Raw genomic sequence first — 13,603 nt, forward strand, 5'->3', positions numbered from 1 at the left:
CCACAGGAAAGAGTTCTTCCGCCTGGTGGATCTCTAGACCAAGGATCCCCTTAGCCCGCCTGGGTGGATCTGGCCGTCCCTCGAAGGCTTTTGTGCCTCATCCGTTCACTTAACCCAGATTTTGGGGCATGAGGGAAGGCTGGCTAAGAATGGGGGTCATTAAGGGGGGAAGGTATATCAGGCCACCTCCCTGCTGCAGGTCTGCAACCTCCCTGCCACAGGTCTGCAGCCCCCAAAAGACCTTGGGAACTTTTCCCCTATGGTGAACATGTTGGCGGTCCAACGCAGAAGGATTTATACACATTGTTAAAATAAATTTATTTAGTTCCTTGACTTCCTTGAATTTCTTACCTGCGTTCATCAGCCTGCAGGACAGAAAATTGTAGCCTGGCCCAAAAGGGACGTGTGAAAACTGGAGGAGTCAATTTGTGTAGTTGCTTGCCCCAAGAGACGGGATCTCCCCAGGTGAAGCTGCAACCTTCTTACCTCACAGAGATTCTAAGGTGGGGCTCCCCTGAACCTCTCCCCCCCTTCCACCAGTCACCTCAGGATGCCTCTCCCTGGATGGCGCCTCCTCTTCCTCCCTGGAAAACGCTGGTGCTCCTGCCTGAGTCCCCATGCCCAGCATTATGGTTATACGCTGCAGTGCTTAAAAGGGTCACCCACATGAGCTGCCTTGATTCTACGACCCTGAGAAATCACCCCCAAGAGGGACCTCCTGTCCTGGCAGTAGGGAGAAGAAGCTGGAAACCCTTGGGTGGAGGGGGGGAAGATCAGCCAAGGCCGATGCGTTTCTAGAAGCGCTGCAGGAACTGGATTATGCTTTCCATGCTCTTCCTGGTACTGGGAAACTCCAGGGGCCCCAAACCGGTCAGCAGGCAGATCCCGTGGAAGCCATCCTTCAGGTGATGCCAGGTGACAGGCACGCCGTTCCCTTCCAGCCGTTTCTTGTAGAGTAGGCCGTCGTCTCGGAATACGTCGTACTCGCAGGTTAGAAGCAAAGTCTCTGGAAACTGCCGGAGGACGGCATCTTCCGCCAGGAGCGGGGAAAACGTGGGCTCAAACGCTCTTTTGCACGCTTGGTAAAGATCTTCTGAAAACGGACGGGGTACAAAGGGCTCGTGAGCCGAGAGTTTGAACTCCTCCGGGATGAGTTCTGCGCTGATCCACTTCCGGTACTTTGCCCTGAGCTCCTGGGGAACGTGGGCATTGCCCATAATTTCATCCACATTGACATTCCTTCCTAACAGATAGAGCAAGCCGAGAGAAGCAGCCTGCTTTTTAATTAACAAGGGAACTGAGTGGTTTTGCTGATAGGAAGGCAGGTTGAGATCCAGAGCTTGGAGGAAAGGGTAGAGCAGCACGTGGCCTCTGGCAGGCGGCAGGTCGCTTCTCATCACCAGTTGCTGGGAAATGGCAGCCACAATGGCAGCTCCGCTGCTGTCGCCAGCCAGCACGACCCGCTGGGGGTCCACCCCGTAGGCCCCCGCGTTCTTCAGAAAGTGCGCCACGGCAGCGTAGCAGCTGAGTTGCTGAGCCGGGTAGGGGTGCTCCGGTGCCAAGGGGTATCTACAGCAACAGAGGAGCCAAAAGAAGAACCTTACAAGGGCATCGGCCTCCCTCTTATTCCTATTGTGACTGTGGATTTATTATTGTTGCCTGCTTGCAACTTCCCATACCAGCAGTCCTCAAGTTGTGCCTGTAAGGGAGCCATCCTATTATGGTCACAAGTGACATTCATCGAGATGGCCTTGCTTAAAGACCTCCATCCCCTGCTTTCCCTGAAGTGGCTGTTAAATGAACGTGTGGGTTGTCAAGCCGAACATACGCCTGTCCCGGGCCACCCCGAAGCAGCCCGTGCTCTGCTTCTGCCCTTGACCTTCTCCCAGGCCTCGGCCTACTGTCCACGCAGGCTCCCAGGACTGGCAGGGCTCGGCTGCTGCTCAGCCAGCTTCAGGACCAGCAACCCCCAGAGGGCCTTTATGCTCTTCGCAGTGGGGGGGTCCCAGGCGCTGCCCCAGGGGCTGGGCTTCCCTGCAGAGGCTGCCCCAGGGGCCCCAGAGCTGTTCTCGCCATCCTGCAGGTGGCGGCCTTTGTTGGTGGAGCCTCCCTAAATGCAGCGTGGGTGGCTGAGTGGCGAGCAGCCTCACCTACTGGAGGGAACAGCACTGGTGGCTTCTGCCGGCAGCTTCAGGTCCATAGGGGACCAAATGGCCCCATTGAGAGTGGGCCAGGGCCTGCGGGCACCCATAGGAATGGTGGGGGAGGCACCATTGAGAGCGGGCCAGGGCCTGCTACAGCATCCCGGCAGTTGGTCACAAGGGTGGAGAACTGTGGGGGTCCCCGGGGTGAGGGCAGGGGCTGCGGCAGGGGAGGAGGAGGAGGCACCTTTCCTCAGTCCCCATCATGACTCTGTTTAATTGAGGGGCCCTGAACTGCCCCCTTTCCACCTGACCCTCCAGGGCAGATGGAAATGATTGGAGACGAAATCTCAGTGCCATCTGGACAAGCGGTAACTTTCGCCCGGTCTTCAGCAGCAGCCCCAGATGCAACGCATTGCAGTCCTCCAGGGGCAAGGTGGCCGTCTCGGAAGCCTCGTGGGCACAAGAGGTTGGCCCCACTGGCCGCTCCTGCCATCTTCTCAAGCCCAGACTGGGGGAGACCCTCACCCTCCCACCCCCCTCCCCACTTCTAACCCCGCAATCAATGGTGCCCAAAGCACAAGGATAGGTGCCCCTCTCCTGGATCTGCCCAAGGTCAAGTGTGACGCAGACCATCTTTGAGCTGTGCCCTGGTCTGAAAACCACCCAAAATGGGTCCAGAAAATCTCTTTCCTCCAAAAAGGCCACCGTCCCTTTCCGCCCCACCCCACCCCCACCGCTCCCTTCCCCTTGGGGAACCTGAGCAGAGCAGTGATTGCAGAACGGTCGCCCAGCATGCCCATTTCCCTAAAGAGTTTAAATTGGGAGGGGAGGGAAGGTTCTCAACAGAGGGGGGGGACTGGAAGCATCCATGGGGCACAGCCAGCCGGCTGCAGATATGGAACCGAGAGGGGCTGGCTGGCTGCAGGCCATAACGCTGCCCAGTGATGGAGTTCAGCCTCCGTTGAGGCAGCCAATCTGAGCCCACTCACCGGATGCACACGACCACCGTGGCGCTCTCCCGGGCAATGAGGCGGCACAGCCGTTCGTAGGCTCCTGAAATACAACCAGAAGACACATGGCTGCCCTGATCTTCTTCAGAGGAGACTGTCTCACTACAGCAGCCCCTCCATGCGTAGGCTGAGGCAGGCATTCCTGGAGGAGGCTGAGGTTTTCTAGGGTGGAGGGGCGTATTTAGAAAAGGGACGAGGACTTTCGGGGGCCTTTCAGCCGCTTAAAGGCAAAAGCAAAAGAAACCTTGATCTGGCCCCGACAGCTGAGTATTAAAATGTGGATGGTCTTATTTGGAGAAGTAAATGGATGTTCATGCTAAGATCCAGCTGAAAGCTACAAAAGACTGATAGAAAACTATTTTATTTGTACCATTAAGTGTGTGTGTGTGTGTGTGTGTGTGTTAGAGGGAGACGGACAATTTATTTTATTTTTTTTAAAAGGAAAAAATGGTGAGGAAGTCTTGCCAATGAAAACCTGAGAAGAAAAGGCCTCTCATCTGCTTACATGTTAACATCCAAGATCTTTCAAAAGAGCCTTTGTATTTGGTTGATTGATTGATGAGAGAATCAATTGTTTATCCAGTCACCCCCTGGGCCTGTTGCACCCGCCCCTCAACCTCAGCCCCCTCTGGCCAACCAGCAGGTGCTACTCACGGGGGCTCCCAAAGAGGCCCACTCCTCCGTGGATCCAGACCAGTCCTCGCCTGGGCTCGGCACCTGCTCTCCTGGGCCAATAGACCCTCACGGGGACCGCCTCGAAAAGCATCTCCTTGATGGTCAGGTCGGGGGCTCTCCCCGGGGGGATCCCGTTGATCATTTGCCTCCATACCACGTATTGGGGGCAGATGCCAAGTTTCTCCAGAATCACGGCCTGCTCAAGGGGAAAAAAAACAAGGAATCCGAAGTCTAACTGGGCAAAGCGTGAAGCGTTTATGCGGAGGCCACCCAAAGCGAGTTCCCTTCAGGGGAGACGTTGCCGGAATGGTTGGTTTCGCTCCCTTCCTCTTCTCCTTCTGAAAGAAAAAAACATTTCTTTTCCATGAATCACAATGTGTGTGTGGGAGTGGGGGAGAGAACACCCGCAGAGGTTGTGGGCACGGGAGGCAGTTGGCCCGCCTGTAGCCCTCCGTGGCCACCCACAGCACTCACCCCAGAGAGGCTGCCCACGGTCCCTCCGGCCTGCTCGGGTAGGAGGCAGACCCCCTTCTCCCCTGCAGGAGAAATCGGCTGGCTTCATTGCACGGAGGACAGGGACAGACACACCTTGCCCTCTTCCACCTCGGAGCCACGGGAGGATTTGATCCAATGGGATCCCCAGATCCAGTCACGGAAGCGAATGGAAGGATCCAATCAGATGCATCGAATACCTTGGGGAGTCCAGAGGCTCTTGGGGTTGGGCAAATGACCTTTGCCCCACAGTTTCAAACTCTCCCGTTGAAAGGTATTGTGGGTACCCAAACCGAATGGACTAATTACACGGCTTGGGACCCCACCTTTCATCAGATTTCTTTGGCAGTTCCAATTAAATGGATATTTCGTATTGGGTTTTCTTTGTTCCACAAAATCCTAATTTACAACAGCTTTACCAACTATAGGCAGTGTTTCCTCGGACCCCATGCAGACTTGCATCCAAGGCCAGTGGTCATAAATGTTGGTCACCATGGCTGTGATGGCAATGGGCTGCCAAGGCCACCTGCCGGGATACGCCTGAGTGGTTGTTTGGCCCTTGCGAAAGCAGAACGCAGGATCCAATCCATCAGGGCACCGCCTGTGTTCTTAAGTTGGAAAAGGATGCCCGATGCCAAGGAAAGGGAAATGGGAAGCAGCAGTCCAGGGATCTGTGAGTGGGCCTGGGGGCTCTGCACTCATCCCAGCCCTTCGGAGACCCAGGAGGCCCTGCCTACAGTAGCTCTCCGGGGGGATGCTGCAAAGGGACCCCTCAGCAGGGAGGGAGGGAGGCATGCATGGGTGGGTTTCCTGGCTGGAGGTGGGGAAGGCAGCAGACAACCGGAGGAGAGCGAGAAAGTGGCAAAGGGGAGTGGGGGGGGGGTTCCAGGCCATCTGGAAAACCTCTTGGGATTTCCTACCAATGCTGCAAATTTTCCCTTTGGACCCTCGGGAGGCCCAGCCGAGGCCGGCCAGGCAGACCCACGGAAAGGGAGTCCGGAGTCCAGGGAAGGAGGCTTACCAGTTCAAGAAGAAGGTTCACGATCCAATTGATCAGGCGCAGTTTTGCCCCCTGGCTGATTCCCGGCGGGATTTGCGTCCTGGTGAAGTCATAGTAAAAGGTCCAGCCGAGGAGTAAAAATGCAACCGAGGCGCTGAAGGGAAGGGCCAGCATCCACAGTGCTTGGCTTAAAGTCATCTCCACCTCCACAGGAAGGTCAAGGATCTGGACGAAGGGGTCACCCCTCGGTCTCCTTTGATCTTGGTCTGGGTGGGCTGCGTTTTCAGGCCGTCCTTTTAAACAGCGGGAGATGGGCACAGCTCGATGCCTTTCTTTTCACGGTTTTAATTGTGCACTTGGCACCTTTATGGCATTCATAAGCCAACTCTTAACAAAGAGGACTCCTCTGAGATCCTTCTAATCTTGATGAAGCCATGGGCCAACCTCTCCCTCGTTCTACTGGATACTTCCTGCAGTTTAAAGGAGAGCGTTCATTCGTTTCTATCCCTTAATTATGGGCTGCAGAGGCAGGTTCTGCCCTAGGTGAGTTGCTCTGAGCCACGTTTCGTAAGAGGAGGCTCTACGTTGATTCTGAGAGAAAAACTCTCTGAAGGAGTTTGAAGCCAAGCGGAGTTTTCAGTTTGGATGGTCAGAGGAAGATCGGTTCCCTTCAACTGCAGAACCCTGAACGCAGCTCTCTGCCGTTCCTTGAGGATGGAGACCCTTGTAGGGTTTTATAACATTATTGGATGGAGAAAGTTTAATCTAATACTTATATGGGTAGTCCTCAAGTTACAGCCATTCATTTATTGACCGGAGTTATAGTGGCACTGAAAAAAAGTGATATATTAGAAAACGACAAGAGAAACATGTAGGAACACAAGACTAACAATATAGAGTAAGATTTGGTTTACTGTTTTCTTCTATAAATTTGTTGTACAATGTTACATAAGTGAGTATCGTGCTGGGATCTCTACCAGCAGTATGAAAGCTGCCAAAAATTTTCGTATACCTATTTACCCTTGTTTAAAAAAAAAAGTGACTTTTCTACATTTACGACCATGGTAGCATCCCCATTGTCACGTGATCAAAATTTCGGATGCTTGGTGACTGGCCTGTCTTTATGAAACGACTGTCTTGCTGAGCAGCAGAGATTTTGGACTCCATTGTGATCCTACGTCAAGGACTACCTGTATGCAAATAGAATATCATAGAGTGGAAAGGGAAGGAAGGTGCAGCGAACGGGAGCCGAGGAGAGGCCGAGGGGGTCCCTCTTGCTCTCCTTGGTCCCCTGAGTTGATAAATGCTCCGTTTCTCCCCCACAGGTGGGCTGAACTGAGCCTGGGGAAGCTGCCTTGCCTCCCCTTGGCAGCGAACCTGCTGTTCCTCAGGGCTTCTCTGATGGCCGCACCTGTTGAAAGACGGCCTGCGGGAGAGATCTGGGGAGCCCAACCTTCTTCAGGTCAGCAGGCAGAGGAGAAGAGGCATGCCAGGGGTGACCAGTCCTGGCAGAGCCAGCGAAAGTGTTAACTGCAGAAGCACTGGCTGGCCCCACCGATGGACGGGAGCCCCAGACATAGAAGGTTTGGGGACAAATAGAAATGTGGCTCCAGGATATTGAGGCTCTTTTCTTGCACAGAGGATCCATTGGGGAGAGAAATAGGCTCTCCTTTATTCCACCCCTTAGTATATATACTCTATTATATATAATATATATATAGTATATATATATATTATATTATATATCAGCTAAGATGCTGAGCTTATCAATCAGAAAGGTTGGGCGGTTCGAATCCCTAGCGCCGTGTAACAGAGTGAGCTCTCGTGACTTGTCCCAGCTTCTGCCAACCTAGCAGTTCGAAAGCACGTGAAAAATGCAAGTGGAAAAATAGGAACCACCTTTGGTGGGAAGGGAACAGCGTTCCGTGCGCCTTCGGGGGCGTTGAGTCACGCCGGCCACATGACCACGGAGACGTCTGTGGACAGCCCTGGCGCTTTGGCCTAGAAATGGAGATGAGCACTGCCCCCTAGAGCCAGGAACGATGAGTACATATGTGCGAGGGGAACCTTTATCTTTACCTTTATGCGTGTACGTGAATCCAGTCGGTAAGGTTTCCCCTCCCAAGCCCCCTGGCCACTCTGTCTTAGGTCCATACCTGCAACTGTAATGAAATAAAAATGTCAGCGCGGATAGTGGTGAAAAGCAGGTTTGGCAACTCACCTGTTTGTGGGCGTCTGCTTCTGGGCCTCTGATCCCCAGCCGGTCCGTAAGGAAATTTATGCTTCGCTGCAGCAGCAGGCGCTTCTGGGAAAGCTCTTGGGAAAGTTCCCCTTTGGGACAGGGCTGCCAGAACAGACAGAGCCTCCTTTGAGGGAGGGGGGCCCTTCCGCGGCGTCCTTCTCCTTGCCACCCGCCCCTCTTTGTCCAAAGGCTTCCGAGAGAGCCGAGCCAGGGAGCCTTGGAGAGGGGCTGGGAGGCTGGGAGGGGAAGGGGAGGCATCGAGGTCTGGGAGAGAGGAGACCGAGGGCTCGGGAGAGAGAGCGCTTTGTCCCAAGCAAACCGGGTTTGGGGAATTTCCCTGGACCCCCTGGGAATGGGGAGCCTTTTCCAGTGATCCAGTGGAGATGCATCTGGGGCCCTCAAGAGAAACGCAAGGCCTTCCTTTTTCCGGGCACCTGAAATTCTTTGGCTCTCCCTCCCAATCAGACCCAGCTGACTGGTCAGCCTCCATTCCCGACTTACCTCTTCCTTGGCCATGCACTCAGCGTGGGGCTGAACTGGAAGGACAGGCGTGGGATGCTTTCATTCTGCGGGCTGCGGCCACATCTCCCGGATGCAGCTCCCTCAAGCTGGTGATCTCCCTCAAGCCCCACGTGGCACACCCCCCCCCCATTCCCTTCAGCTTCCAGCTCCCCCCCCCCCCCCCCCGAGAGGGATTCTCCAGTGTCTCATGGTGGGGTACAGAGGCAAAACCCTTTGCTGTTACGGCATCTGCCCTCTGGAGCCCCTCCCGGCCCGGTCACCCTTCCTGGTTGTTTTTACAGAGACGATTATGTTCCGTTTTTATTGCTGTACTCTTCCTGGAGTCACATTTAGTGAGCACGCACGCGCACACACACACACTCACACACACTCACACACGGAATAGAGATGCCCTCCTATAAAGAAAATCCTCAAGAAGTTGAAGGAAATAAACACTTTTATAAAAGTGTTTAATGTATTGATAAGCTATGACAGTGACGTGCGGTGAGGTTTATGGCTGGTGAGGCACTGACACAGTGGTGGGTTTCAAATATTTTTAGACTTGTGGACTTCAACTCCCAGAATTCCACAGCCAGGCATGCTCAGTTCCGATTTAAAGTGACAGCATTTGTTTTTCTTCTTTGCAAAATAATTTTTCTTTTTTTCATTTTCTTTTTCTTCTCCCTTTCCCTCCTTCCTCCCTCTTTCCCTTCCTCCCCCTCTCTCAAACACACACACACACACACACACACACACACACACACACACACACAGAAGTTGGATAGGACTCTCCTACCCCCTTCCCTCTCTCACTCACTATCAAACACACACACACACACACACACACACACACACACACACACAGAAGCTGGATTAGATATCTTTTCCAGTGGCTTGAAAGCAGCTCCTCTGCCATCCCCCCCCATTCCCCTGCTGGCTTCCCCAAACACCTACACTATTGCAAATGCAGCCTGCTGTCTGGGTGGGAAATGCCTGGAATGCAATAAAGCCCACCCACTCACCTCCTGCTGGCAGGCTGGGGTGAGGGGAGAGGCAGAGAAGCTGGAGGGGAGCCAATCTGAGCCTTCCAAAAGAAAGAGACTGGGGGAAAGTGTGTGTGCTACAGCATAGCTCTTTGCCTGGCTTCCATGGATGACTCTGCTTAACTGTTTAAAAAAGCCTCTAGAATTTTCCTTTTACATTTTTTTTCTTTTCATGATGAGAGCGGTGAGGCTGTGCCTCATTTGCCTCACCTGACTGAGCTATGATGTTCTTACTGTTGCAAATTAACCACAAAATGTACTCCGTAAAAGAGTAGGTGATGGCTTACATACGCCCGAGGCAAGGCCACTATTCAGCTAGGTAGGAAGTTCACTCGGCCAGGGCGAAGCTACAGGCAAACAAGATAAGACAGTGTTGCTGGGTAGGAATGGTCACGATGACCCCTTGGAGTGAAGAAATGACTACTGAAGTGACTGAAGACAGTGGGGGGGGGGGAGGCTTCCTAGGCATGGCATGCGTTGTGTAGGAGGCATAAGACGCATAGCTGGAGCATTGTTTCTTGCTCGTTCTCACTCCAACTTGGGAAGAGAATCGGAGGCTCCCTTTGCAAACACTCTCAAAATAAACTTTTGAATTGTAAGCCATACTTCTTTTCTGCCTTGTGAGGATTTGGGGGTTTTATATCTCACAATGTCATTCGGGTAAAAGTCCCACCATGGATTTAAAACAGCTCTGGGCAACACTGGGAGGGAAAAGGCTGCTTGTCTCTAAAGGAAGTTAAGCCACTTGGTGACTCTGCCTGAGGGGCTCCGTGCACCCCCCTCAGGTAGGTCTCTTGGCTACCAGATGGAATCAGTGGCTGTTTGGTCTGGTTCAGGCTGGGGTTGGGGTCTAAAGTGGGTCTTCTTTACTCACTCTGCCTCCTCCTCCTCCTCCTCCTCCTCCTCCTCCTCCTTCTCCTCCTCTCCTGCAGGCAGCGGTTGCCCCCAGTGGCAGAGGGTCCCACAGCAGGGACCGCCCGCTTGTGGCCCTCTGGAGGGATCCCTCTCCCTAGGACTTGTTGTATCTACTGCCTACCCACCAAAGGAGCCTTCCCTCCTTGCCCAGCCCTGCCTCAAGGACCTCCTTCAGGCCAGCACGGCCGTACCCTTTGCACCTCTCTGTGGCCCCCACCCCTCCCTGCCTTTCCCCCTTTGCCTCTGAAGTGAAAGGAGCAGACCGGGATGGGTGGTTTGCGTGTTTACTGAAGCTCGGAAGGGGCACAGGAAGCCGGCCGCCATATCTTTTTTTTTCTTTCTGTTCTTCATTTTCACTACCTGTGGGAGTAGAGATTGCCTGAAACAGCTGCACTGGGTTTTCCACCGAACCAATTCTCCCGTAAGCTGCAGTCCCTGTCTGGAAGGAGATGGAGCCTGCAACCGTTGGGCATCTGGGCACTCTTCCTGCCGTGCTCCTCGGGCCCTTCGACTGCCCACCACTTGGGAGATCCTCCTTCCCCATAATGGGAAAGGCAGCACTGTCATGGCACGGCACCCAACACTGAGACCAGTCTACCCGAGTGGTGGTCTATGAAAGGGAAGGAGACAGTTGGTGGGCTGTCTTCAGGCCAGATAGGCAGGACAACTGGATGAACTCACAGGGTCAGCCTCTGTGGGGCAAGGAGAGGAAAAACAAGGTGGAGGAATGAGGCTGATGCATTTCTAGAAGCGCTGCAGGAACTGGATTATGCTTTCCATGCTCTTCCTGGTACTGGGAAACTCCAGGGGCCCCAAACCGGTCAGCAGGCAGATCCCGTGGAAGCCATCCTTCAGGTGATGCCAGGTGACAGGCACGCCGTTCCCTTCCAGCCGTTTCTTGTAGAGTAGGCCGTCGTCTCGGAATACGTCGTACTCGCAGGTTAGAAGCAAAGTCTCTGGAAACTGCCGGAGGACGGCATCTTCCGCCAGGAGCGGGGAAAACGTGGGCTCAAACGCTCTTTTGCACGCTTGGTAAAGATCTTCTGAAAACGGACGGGGTACAAAGGGCTCGTGAGCCGAGAGTTTGAACTCCTCCGGGATGAGTTCTGCGCTGATCCACTTCCGGTACTTTGCCCTGAGCTCCTGGGGAACGTGGGCATTGCCCATAATTTCATCCACGTTGACATTCCTTCCTGTAAGATAAAGCATGCCAAGATGGATAACCCGTTTCTTAAATAATATGGGAACGGAGTGGTTTTGCTGATAGGAAGGCAGGTTGAAATCGAGAGCTTGGAGGAAAGGGTAGAGCAGCACGTGGCCTCTGGCAGGCGGCAGGTCGCTTCTCATCACCAGTTGCTGGGAAATGGCAGCCACAATGGCAGCTCCGCTGCTGTCGCCAGCCAGCACGACCCGCTGGGGGTCCACCCCGTAGGCCCCCGCGTTCTTCAGAAAGTGCGCCACGGCAGCGTAGCAGCTGAGTTGCTGAGCCGGGTAGGGGTGCTCCGGTGCCAAGGGGTATCTACAGCAACAGAGGAGCCAAAAGAAGAACCTTACAAGCGCATCGGCCTCCCTCTTATTCCTATTGTGACTGTGGATTCATTGCTTAGTCAACCAGCTATTTAGCCTGGATTTGGCCGTTCTATCCACCCATCGAGTCCTTTCTAAAGACCTGGGACAAGGAAATATTCTTTGATGGTTTTAAAGGTATCTTTGTTAAGATGTCGGTTCTTTCAAGTTCGGTTTTGCAATCGACCGAAGGTGATTTTGTCAATTCTGCCGGTGTTCAAGGGCTGCTCCAGTTGCTCTGGGATTGCACCCAAGGAGCCCATTGCAGTTGGTTCTGCGTTCGCTTTCTTTGGCCGCAGTCATTCTACTTTTGCTTGCAATTCTTTGTATTTTCTTCTTCTTCTTGATTCATTATAGGTTCCCCACCCTCAAAGACTGCTCTGGTGGTAAGGGCATCATTAGCACCTGAAGGGCCTCCTGTGCACAAGATGGGGCCACTTCCCAGGGAGGCGGGGGGAGTCACAGTCATGTGACGCAGACAACTGGAGCCCACTTACCTGATGCACACAACCACCGAGGGACTTTCCCGGGCGATGAAGCGGCAGAACCTTTCGTAGGCTCCTGAAATACCACAAGGATTGGGTTGCATTGGCTCTCAGGTGAGAACGCCCCACTTCTCCCAGTCACAACGTGTAGGTTTCTATCTGAGCGCACCCCATTTTCCCCCATGGTCCTTGGAGGCTGCAGAGGAATGGACCCCTGAGCTCAAACACCCGCCTGACCCTCCTGCAACAGAACTCTTGCAGGACTTACGGGGGCTCCCAAAGAGGCCCACTCCTCCGTGGATCCAGACCAGTCCTCGCCTGGGCTCAGCACCTGCTCTCCTGGGCCAATAGACCCTCACGGGGACCGCCTCAAAAAGCATCTCCTTGATGGTCAGGTCGGGGGCTCTCCCTGGGGGGATCCCGTTCATGACTTGCCTCCAGATGACGTATTTGTGGCAGATGCCAAGTTTCTCCAGAATCAGGGCCTGCTCAGGGGGAAAACATAAGAAAGAGATCCACCCTTAACCCATGAAGGATTCATAGGGATGCGCTCCAAAGCTGATTCCCGCTGCTTCTTTCTTAGAAAGAACTTTCCAAAGTCGTTTTTCCACCCATCCCCATAAAACAGAATGAAAGTGATAATACTGCAGAAGAAATATTTGGCAATCACTGTGCTGTCCAAGCCTGTAGACATTTTGGGACATGGGAAGCATTCAACATGCATGCAGGTAACAGTGCCGTCTTTTCAATGAAGGGGGCCATCGGCTCACCCCCAGAGATTTGAGGGGGCTGCAAATGGAGGGAGGGGTGGGTGGGATTCCTCCGCTCGAGGTGGGGAAGGCAGCATTACAGGCCGACAACCAGATCAGGGCAAGAATGCGGCAAAGCTTGCGGGATTCCAGGCAATCTGCAGAAACCAATTATTTGCGCCCCCCCTCTTGGGATTTCCTACAAGTTCTGCCAATAGCCCTTCCCGGACCCTCAGGCTCAGCCAGCCAAGGCCCATGTTGGCCAGGCAGAACCAGGGAAAGCAAAGCCAGAGGAAGTCCAGGGAAGGAGACGCTTACCAGTCTGAGGATGAGGCTCATGCTCAAATTCATCAGGCGCAGTTTTGCCCCCTGGTTGATTCCCAGCGGGATTTGCGTCCTGGTGAAGTCATAGTAAAAGGTCCAGCCGAGAAGTAAAAACGCAAGCGAGGCGCTGAAGGGAAGGGCCAGCATCCACAGCGCTTGGCTCAAGGTTGCCTCCACCTCCATGGGAAGAGAGAGAGAGAGAGAGCAGGCTGTTTCGGTACCAGAGAGGTCGAAGTCTTCTTATGGCTTAAGCCTGCTAGTTTATAGTCCGTGAGGTGTGTGGGTTGCTCTCAGGTAGGACTGTCCCAACCATGTGTTAATTAGAGAAATAGAAGAGTAAAGGAGGGACGAAGTCCACGGGGTGATTAATGCTTTCATTAATGGCTTAAATCTTGACATTATGATGCAAGTTATCTTGCGGAATCCTGAAGAAACCCACGTCTTTCAAAATCCAATG

At 53.7% G+C, this 13,603-nt stretch overlaps 2 protein-coding genes across 2 annotated transcripts; both read right to left on the reverse strand.

Moving 5' to 3' along the window:
• Positions 1–238: 238 nt before the first annotated feature.
• LOC309393484 (arylacetamide deacetylase-like 4) lies at positions 239–5,608 on the reverse strand. Its single transcript, XM_081955756.1, has 4 exons — positions 5,343–5,608; positions 3,809–4,025; positions 3,134–3,197; positions 239–1,569 (listed from the first exon to the last, which is right to left on the reverse strand). Exons 1-4 carry the CDS (start codon positions 5,517–5,519, stop codon positions 795–797), a joined length of 1,233 nt encoding a protein of 410 aa, XP_081811882.1. The 5' UTR covers positions 5,520–5,608; the 3' UTR covers positions 239–794.
• Positions 5,609–10,299: 4,691 nt separating this feature from the next.
• LOC309393942 (arylacetamide deacetylase-like 4) lies at positions 10,300–13,371 on the reverse strand. Its single transcript, XM_081956565.1, has 4 exons — positions 13,141–13,371; positions 12,342–12,558; positions 12,086–12,149; positions 10,300–11,541 (listed from the first exon to the last, which is right to left on the reverse strand). Exons 1-4 carry the CDS (start codon positions 13,327–13,329, stop codon positions 10,767–10,769), a joined length of 1,245 nt encoding a protein of 414 aa, XP_081812691.1. The 5' UTR covers positions 13,330–13,371; the 3' UTR covers positions 10,300–10,766.
• Positions 13,372–13,603: the final 232 nt, after the last annotated feature.

Source organism: Natrix helvetica, assembly GCF_964273705.1.
Source record: "Natrix helvetica genome assembly, chromosome: 5".
NCBI lineage: Eukaryota > Metazoa > Chordata > Lepidosauria > Squamata > Natricidae > Natrix > Natrix helvetica.

Coding starts and splice junctions, on each gene's coding strand:
- LOC309393484 (XM_081955756.1), bottom strand. CDS start 5,519: ATGACTTTAAGCCAAGCACTGTGGATGCTGGCCCTTCCCTTCAGCGCC. Junction 4,026..5,342: donor TGAACCTTCTTCTTGAACTG/GTAAGCCTCCTT, acceptor CCCCTTGAGCAG/GCCGTGATTCTGGAGAAACT. Junction 1,570..3,133: donor ACGGTGGTCGTGTGCATCCG/GTGAGTGGGCTC, acceptor CTGTTGCTGTAG/ATACCCCTTGGCACCGGAGC.
- LOC309393942 (XM_081956565.1), bottom strand. CDS start 13,329: ATGGAGGTGGAGGCAACCTTGAGCCAAGCGCTGTGGATGCTGGCCCTT. Junction 12,559..13,140: donor TGAGCCTCATCCTCAGACTG/GTAAGCGTCTCC, acceptor CCCCCTGAGCAG/GCCCTGATTCTGGAGAAACT. Junction 11,542..12,085: donor TCGGTGGTTGTGTGCATCAG/GTAAGTGGGCTC, acceptor CTGTTGCTGTAG/ATACCCCTTGGCACCGGAGC.